The sequence below is a fragment of the Ctenocephalides felis genome, unplaced genomic scaffold (genome assembly GCF_003426905.1).
Source record: "Ctenocephalides felis isolate EL2017-DRISC unplaced genomic scaffold, ASM342690v1 CF-g0.4_SCAFFOLD_00958, whole genome shotgun sequence".
Taxonomy (NCBI): domain Eukaryota; kingdom Metazoa; phylum Arthropoda; class Insecta; order Siphonaptera; family Pulicidae; genus Ctenocephalides; species Ctenocephalides felis.
The window spans coordinates 11,790-21,129 of NW_020537112.1; the positions used below are offsets into that span (position 1 = coordinate 11,790).

The following is a 9,340-nucleotide window of genomic DNA, read 5'->3' on the forward strand; positions in this document are numbered from 1 at the left end:
ACTGATATTGACTATATTGATTTGTGAGAAAGATAGATAGTGATGAAATATGATAAAAATGTATATGTGTTTGTATATAATATTATATATATATATGTATATATATATATATATATATATATATAATAAAATACAAGTTGAATCAAAATAATTTCACTCATATACTACTGGTATATTAAGATAATATTCCATGCTTTTCATGAATTCAATTATGATTAAAATTAACGATTTTCTCCGTGATAGTATTTTACATACCACTAATTCATGCAATATACAGTACTCAATATTACGCTTGTTCATGTTGGTCTCATGACTAAAATATATTTCAGTTCAATTTCACCCTTTTCAACTAATGCAAAGTTAAATCAAATTTGATAAAGTTGTTTAACAATTTCGAATCCTGGCTACATCTACCTAAATAAATTAGTTGTGATTTTTTAAAGGTAATGTAAAATATACATCTTCATTTTTGACGCATTTTCTCATATTAAACTCTCAATACGCAAATATCTTTTTATATCAAAATTACCAGTATCTGTACTTCTTCAAGCAATCATGACCTAAATCAACCGCAATTAAGTGATGATCACAAGTTGTAGCTAGTCCACTAGGTCTTTTCAGTTTATGCTCATTCGAATCAATTGTAGATAGCAAAGTTCCATCTTGTAATGAAAAAATCTAAAATATGGATAATTCAAATAAATTATTCATGATATACTAGAGCTTAAAGAATATAATAATATTCTGAAAATTTCTGATCACAGAAGTGAGATAGTATTTGATAACCACAGTAATAAAAAAAATCGAATATATCATTAATTCACAGAAATCAATCATAATAAATATATGACTATGAATTAACTTCTGTGATAAATTCAACTGAATTACCTGAATAACATTTCGTCCTTTCTCAGTGTGAGCGGCAATAATTCTGCCTTCTGAATCAATAGTCAAACCACCATAATGCCCCTTAGCTTTATATAAATAAAATATTATGAGAAGCAATATAAATACGGTTAATTGTTTATATATCAGCAATAAATACCTTTATCATCAGCACATATTTTTCGAATTAAATTTCCTTTAGAACTAAAGACTAGAATTTTGCTATCTGCCACAACTATTTCACTATTTGGCCCAATTGCTATGGCAGATATTAAATTAAACGATTCTTTCGTACCAACCTATAGATTAAGAAGATTCAATATGTAGGTTATATACATTTTTAGCAAACTTAATAATAGCTTATGATCATTAAAATAAGTAAAAGCATTACTTCAAATAACAATTTTCCCTCTTCGTCAAACACAAATATTAGTTTTTTTCTATTATCAGCGACAAGTATATGGCCATAATGAGGATCAACAGCTAGGCACGTCGGTTCCGCCAGGGATTCATGAGTAAATTTCAATTTAGTTTCCCCTTCAGTATCAATAATTGTTATATTTTTTGTACGCCAATTCACTAGAACTAAATCTTCATTGTGACAAGCAATTCCGGTACAGCTGCGGCCTTCCAAACCTTCATTAATAAACATATATTGGTATTTGAATTGCATATTGGTACTCGATTATAATTATAATATCAATTACCTTCATTATTAAGATGTTTTACAAACTCTAAATCTCTTGTAAATACAACGATTCGTGAATTTCCACTATCCACTACATATATATAATCATCATCTGATGTTTCATTAGCCATTACCACCACGGCAACCGGTTGGGACATTCCGTCTTTACCATTTCCATGATGGCCCCAAACTCGTAATGGATTATTGTGTTCTGTCGTTGTAAATATAAGTGGATAATCTCTAATGGGACGATCAAATACCTTAAATAAAATATGGCATTAGATCGATCTAAATTTGGCAGTTTGAAGGAGACTTGATAACCAAATTAACTTACCGTTATTCTAACTGAATGTTGACCAGAATGAGTGGGTCGAAAACGTATTCTACAAAATAATTCTTGTAAATAAACAGTGACAGTAAATAAATGCGAGTCTTCAAATAAATAGTCGGAGAATGGAATATTAAATTTCAAAATATATCTAAGTTTTGGCCTATCTCTTTTACTTACTTATAAGTTCCATCATCATTGTCAAACACTTCACAAGGATCGCCTTCGTTGTTTTGACTTTGAGATTGTGACTGAATTTCGTTATCACAAGGACTAAAAACTGCACACACAGGATCACCACCTGTAACTCGGTTCTCGCCATGATAGTCCACAGTTCTTAAAGTAACTGAGCACATCAAACCCTTGACAACTTCTGCCATATCTGAAAAAAATTGAAATAAATAGAGTTCATAATTATCAAACAACTAACATTCTATAGATCATATTCATACAAATGACATACGGAATACATATTCTCACTCTCAAATTGGCAAAATTTAACAGGCAATTAATCTTACCTAACACTGCAGTACAAAGACTAGGAAAAGTTGTACTTGTTCGCACACGTCCAATACTTTGCAAAGAATTGGTAACAGTATCAACGCTATCATTATGTCTAAAATCACATGTCAAGAAGGCGTTTTCGCGAGGATCACCCAAAATACAAGCACTATCCAGTTTTTCGCCCAAACTGCTAATGCGTTGTGTAATACTTCGGACTTCCACTTGGTACTGTAAGCCTTCACACTCTTGTTCCACCTATATAAGGATATACATTCACGGAATATATTATAAAAAATGTACATTATTTTTCTATAAAAATATCTGAATAATCATTTTACCTTAGATTTTTCGGTTTCTATAAGCGCGTGTTGTTCTTGTAAAACCTTCTTTTTTGCCATAGCTGCTGTAGAAACTGCAGTTAACATTTGTTGTTTTCTAAAATCTACTAACTCCGCAAGTTCACTGAAATAATATTTTTGTATAGATTTTATGAAATAATATTTTTTCCAACATTCAAAAAAACAGATTTTTAATATAAACAATAATGTGCTATTTAGTATTTTTAGTTGACTTGCCTGAACGTAGTATTAACAGCCTCTAAACATTTTTCAGTTGACGAATCCAATCTTTGCAGTTCTAAAGTAACGGATTCTTGTGCACTGGTAAGCTGAATAAATTTTGAGAATTAAATTTTTGAATATTTGAGAATCGTTTATCTTTTTCCTTTGCATTCGTAAGGAATCGTGCAATTTTACTCGAGGTTATAGACCTGTTTGTTTCTTAGTATTGATTTGAACTTGATAGGTCTAATATGCGGTTAAACTAATAATGTTCCAGACAAGAGTGGAATAAAACCAAATTACTTATATGGATTCCTGTATATTTGCTTTTGAAGTGCTGACCTCGTTGCAATATAATCAACTTCATATATTGCTTTCTTCAATTCAAGAAATATAATAAATGAATCACTCTTTTAATTTAAAAAAACGAAACATTTTCAAATATGAGTTAAATATATCAGCAAAATCTGTATAAAATTATCTGATAAATATGCATCCAATTGAAGTTTTAATTTTGCTTTAATTAATATATTATAAATCAGATTAAACTAAACGTCTACTAATTTACACATAATACTCATAGCTTTTCACTAAATAAAACAAGAGCGTAATAAGTTTATATCAAATCATTCAAAGCTGCGTTCCAATTTAAATGATCTCGAATATAACAGCAAGAAAAATACAGCGTTCAAATAAACAATAATGCAATAAAGGTAATTCCTAAACACTTGTACATGTGTTTACTTAGTATCACGATAAGAAAATATTAGTCTAACATATAAATTTAATCTTTATGCCAAAGATAAGAACTGGAATATAAGTATAAAACAAAACAACACATTTAAAGCATACACAGCCAGAGGCATAAATTTAATTTCATTTATAAGTATGCGTTATTTTTAAAAATTTTATTATTCAAAACAGCAACGGCATGCAAAATAAATTTGGTCACATTAGAGGCAGACAGTTCTTGGCATGTAGCCGGCGAAATTTGGTGTAAATATTTATTTTGAGTTTCGAATCGGTAATTTTAGAATATTATTTTAGGACAATAATATTAATAAAAATTGAAATATGCACGATTATGATAACGTTCATCTTTTTATTATAAAGCATACAATTTTGGAATTAAATTTAAATATATAGAACGCATATAAATAATGTATTAATGTTAATATAAATAGTATTTGCTTTATTAGTAATATATCATAGATTTCTATAATATTTGCAGGCAGACAAGAAATCGTAATCAGATATTTATATATTAAACACTGCCGAAAAAGTTCAAAACTGTATATTTCCATTTACTGGAATTATATATTATGATAAAATTATGATTATGCGAACTGATATTAGTAGTACCAAAATCAACCAATATATTTTAATCAACAGCTTAAATTTAATTAAATGATTTAATTCTTCATTAAATTATGATTTAAAATAAATTATGTATTAAATCCAAAACGTAAGTTTTAAATTATTAGAAAAAAAATTAGATTATTTTATAAATTTTTACCTTAGCTATGCATTCATTGGCTTTGTATAGAAGTATTTCAGACATTCTTTTGATGGCAATCGAGAATGGAATCACTGTATGTTCGCAAGAAGTCGATGCATTACTAAGATTTGTATTAGGATTCGCATAAGAGCCCCTATGGGCCGGACTAGGAGTTGAACTGTGGGTGCCACCAGTGCATAGGGAACAAAAGACAGCATCGCAACTTTCGCAGAATAATAATTCCTATAAATAAAAATAAATGTTTTATAATTAAAAATCAAATGATTGTGTATTTAATAACATGGATATAATTTCTCAGAAGCTACTTTACGAGTAATCATTTTATACTTAGGGTCGCAGATCGCTGGCGGTGTATTAATAATAATTTGTAAATATTCATTAGCATTTACCATTTATGACTTTTATAATAATTATTCTATGCACTGCCTATTATATATCCGCAATATTAAATTAAGTATAATTACTAAATAACAGTAAACAATAGAAACAATGGAAAACGTGAGTAAATGTCATTCACATTTCTGTTCTTCAATTATATAATAATGCTATGAGATGCTGCAGCCAATAATTTTTTAATTATACATATATTATCACCGGATGTACTTTATTAAGAAAATATCAATGAAATAAAATACCTGCGGTTAAATAAAATATTCCCATTTCAATAATAAATTATTTTACACACCTGGTTAAGATGAACTGAGCATTTTGGCACGACTTCTCTTCGTTGTCTGGACATCAAATCTAGCAGCTGGTTCACAAGAAATGATGGGGGCAAAGCGGCAACCCCTCCGCGAGGAATCGTGATCAATTCTCGGCATATTGGACATCTGGATTGAGTCAAACACACTCCCATATTTATACATAATATATAATTTTGTATAAAAGAATAGTTTTATAATAAAAAATAATAATTCTGGTCTTGCGTTATAGAGACAAAACTTGTAAAATCTTTCATGAAACCTAAATAGAACTCTGTAACTTAGTCACCTACATATATAAATATTATAAAAAAAATCCATATTTTCATTAACTATGATGAATTAATTTTTTATATATTAAAAATTAAAATATGAGTCCATTCGTTTTAAGGCGTCATTTCGATAAAATATGAGATTTAAACATGATATTGACGCAAAAAGCAATGACTATTTAAATAAAACAAAGTTAACTATCGCGCTGGTTTTGCTTTATCATAGACCTTATAATACATAGTATTATAATGTCTATGTACATTATTCAAATTTTAATTTTTTTAGAGAGATTCGACAATGCGCATAAGAAAACAAAATAATAGCAAAACTAAAATAAATGAATAATTTTGGTCTTGTCTTTTAGATAAATTTTCTTGTGTTTCACATTATCATATACCTTATAATACATAATATGAAATAGAATAAGAGCTATGAACATATTTAAATTTTCAATTTTTTAGAGAAATTGGCCAATGTGCTTAACAAAACAAAATAATAGCAAAACAAAAATAAAAGAATAATTTTGGTTTTGTGTTTTAGATATATTGTTTTGTGTTTCACATTATCATATACCTTATAATAATATATAATATTATAGAATATATAATATTATAAGGTCTGTGTACAAAATTAATTACACTTTTTAGAGAAAAGTGTGATTAAGATTGGCCAATGTGCATAACAAAACAAAATAAAAGAGGTCTTGTGCTTTAAATATATTCGGAAAATCTCAAAAAAACTTAAATACTACTAGAATAATATGTTCACCTATATATAAATATTATAAAAATATGTTGTGATACTTTTATTAAAAATATATCTTCGTGATGGGCAAATTGTTAAATAAAATTAATAATAAGTTAACCACTGAATCGGTTTCATATTATTTAAATTTAGAGTTTTTTAGGGAAAATCGACTACATGTATGACAAATTAATGAAAATAGTTTTGGTCTTGTGTTTTAGTTATCCGAAAAATCTGACAAAAAACCAAAATCATATACTATAATAAAATCTATATAAAAAATATGTCTTTATCTATATAAATAAAAAATAATAACATAAAAATGCTATAATAATATGTTTACCTATATAAATAATATAATAAAATATTTTCATTATTTTGTTAAAAATATACTTACACGATGAACTCTCTATATTCTATTCGAAAAATATATACGTTATCCTTGAAATGATTCACTTGAAAAATATAAACTTATAAAAATATAAGTACGTTATTTCAACTTAATATCGGTACAAGAAGTAAAATCGCAAAGGGGGCGTCCATTAATCACGTGAGCGAGTTTTTGAGGATTTTTAGACCCCCCCCTCCCCCTTGGTAATATTTAGTGATATTCAAAATTAACCCCCCTCCCCCGAAACGTCACGTGCATTTTAGTTACGGGAAAAAACTGTAAAATTTTTGATTTTTTTTTTTGAAAATGTTTGAACTTTTTTATAAAAAATAGTAAAAAAAAATAAATACACGCTATACCTCTTCATCCCCCATGTGATATTTCGTGATTTTTTGTCAAACTCCCCCCTCCCCCTAAAAACCTCACGTGATTAATGGACGCCCCCAAAGCTAACTAATATTTCGGTTTCACATTATTCCAATTTTTAGATTTCTATAGAAAATTACCAAATTTATTAGTACGAAGAGAATTGACATAAACAAAAGTAATACAATGAAAATTACTGAGAATTACTTTAAAAAAATAGTAGTAATTAAAAAATGGTTTTAATCATAATAACTGAGAGTCTAGCAAAAGTAACGAGAGAAGAAGGTTGTAGAGTGAAGATCAATAATATATATCATTAATTAAAAAGTGGTTTTATTCACATATCTTATGGTGATGAAATATTTATAATTCACAGTTCGCTTAATATCTAATTAATCATAGTGATCCTCCCGAAAAAGTATGTACTTAAAATATTTTAAACATGGAAATTGAATTAGAAATTTGAAAATTGCGAATTTGTATGAACGTGGTTAATAACATTTAGTTTATTGCATTTTTTTGTGTTTTTGTATTTTTTTTTGCTCATATCAATTTTGTAAATAAGACATTAAAGTCTTGATTAACAAAAATAAATTGTAACAAAAAAAATAACATTTAGCATAGATAGAGAAAATATATTAAGTTACTTCAAACTTTAAGTATAATTGTAAGTAAATTCGAACAGATAATTTCTAAATTTTACAATTAGCAATAGAAATGCATCTTCTCATAACCGTCAAACGAGTAAGAACCAATTAACCCGCAATGAATATTTATAAGTTACCTGAAAGTGTTATTATCTCTAATATGCGAGGCTGCTATGCGTGTGAGGCAATGCAGGCAGACGGTGTGCGAACAAGGCAGAAGTTTCGGCGTGTGTTCGCTGCCGTCGTAAACGCAAAGACAGGTGCCGCATGTCAAGAAGCTTTCGTTGAAATCCTCGTAATTCAGAGACACGGTTTCGACCAAAGTCGATACTGTCATTGTCGAAGACGACATGCTACTGGCTGGGACCATTTTCTAGAAAAAAAAAATTAAGGAGATAAGAGAAAATATTACTCAATGATTTTAATTATTTCATTTAATTATACTTGTTTAACTCTCTATGAATCATTTACACATCAACCATTATTATGGACGCATAGCAGGTGTGTTAATCATCTTATTGCCTTCAGCATTTATTTGACTCTAACATATTTATTCATTATTGAATGTATTTAACTTTTTTCCTTACTTTTGAACAGCAATCAGAATATAATAGTTCTATAGGCTGTTGTATTAAATTTTGACCTAATATTAGTCTGCTTGGCAGATGGCAACCCAATCAGTTGTGATGTCTTTGTACGATATATTAGTATTACAATTTCTGTAATAGGGCGATAATTTTATTGGTGCAGCAACGCCGGGTGAGGGCTATTTTCACTTGGAAACATATTGCTATCTATATTTCCAAGTGAAAATCGTTGTCACTGCTGCCTGACAAAAGGCAGCTCGAAGTGAGTTTCAAACCCGGGTCCCTCTGAATCAAGTCCCGTCGCTCTTAACCTTAATATTTTGTCTTGTCTTGTCTTAATATTTTAATTTTAATTCAATATTCTTACACAAATGAACAATTATTAAAATACATCAATGGTAGCGTGCTGTCTGTAATACCGTTCTTATAAAAGACAGCAGGGGAGACTGGGTACGGTTGTGCCACTTTTTTTATCGACCATAAATTTGGTAATTTACCAGTTAGCTGGGAGAAAAGTAAATTAAATGGTAATTTGAACATTGGCCAACGTGGAAATACTGTCCTTAAGTACGATGTATTAGTCATAAAATCAAAAACCGTTCACATCCGAAATAGGGTTGTGACACCGATTGGGGTCAGTAGTGACAGGCATAAAAATAGGTTAGAAACAATAGGTATAAAAACATCAAAATGGTTTATAACGACTTTTATTGTCGTTGCTACTACTACAAGTTGTAGTAGTCGAAAGGTAGTAAAGGGTCAAAAGTAACCTTTTCTTGTTCGAATTGTTTTAATCATAACAATTAATTGTATACAGAAAGATTTTTTTCTATTATTTTGCTGTAAGTTGAACTTTAGTGGTAGTAGTTGTAGTCTATAGCTTTTATAACAACTGTCACTACCGTACCCTGGCACAACCGTACCCAGTCTCCCTTATATTCAAAGAAAAAGCTGAAAGTCATTGTAAACAATGTCTGCAACTTTCAAAATAATCATCCTTTTATTTTATAAATAACTAAAAAAAAGTCCAGAGAAAATATTAAAATAGTGAAATAACTAATACAAAAATTAATTCCATAAATACAATCCATTATTGATGTTTCTTTATCGTTTTACTAATAACATTATATATCATTTTTTGGAATAC

At 28.7% G+C, this 9,340-nt stretch overlaps 1 protein-coding gene across 1 annotated transcript; it reads right to left on the bottom strand.

Moving 5' to 3' along the window:
• Positions 1-404: 404 nt before the first annotated feature.
• Positions 405-7,974, bottom strand: LOC113365376 (tripartite motif-containing protein 2-like). Its single transcript, XM_026606948.1, has 13 exons — positions 7,744-7,974; positions 5,170-5,314; positions 4,482-4,706; positions 2,981-3,072; positions 2,744-2,867; positions 2,420-2,660; positions 2,082-2,283; positions 1,908-1,956; positions 1,593-1,833; positions 1,277-1,521; positions 1,046-1,184; positions 889-974; positions 405-678 (listed from the first exon to the last, which is right to left on the bottom strand). Exons 1-13 carry the CDS (start codon positions 7,956-7,958, stop codon positions 526-528), a joined length of 2,157 nt encoding a protein of 718 aa, XP_026462733.1. The 5' UTR covers positions 7,959-7,974; the 3' UTR covers positions 405-525.
• Between the last annotated feature and the right edge of the window lie 1,366 nt (positions 7,975-9,340).

Excerpts from the sequence above, each read along its gene's own strand:
- LOC113365376 (XM_026606948.1), bottom strand. The coding sequence starts at position 7,958 with ATGTCGTCTTCGACAATGACAGTATCGACTTTGGTCGAAACCGTGTCT. Across the intron at positions 2,868-2,980 it reads GCTGTTAATACTACGTTCAG|TGAACTTGCGGAGTTAGTAG; the intron begins GCAAGTCAACTA and ends ATATTATTTCAG. Across the intron at positions 975-1,045 it reads AATATGTGCTGATGATAAAG|CTAAGGGGCATTATGGTGGT; the intron begins GTATTTATTGCT and ends ATTTATATAAAG.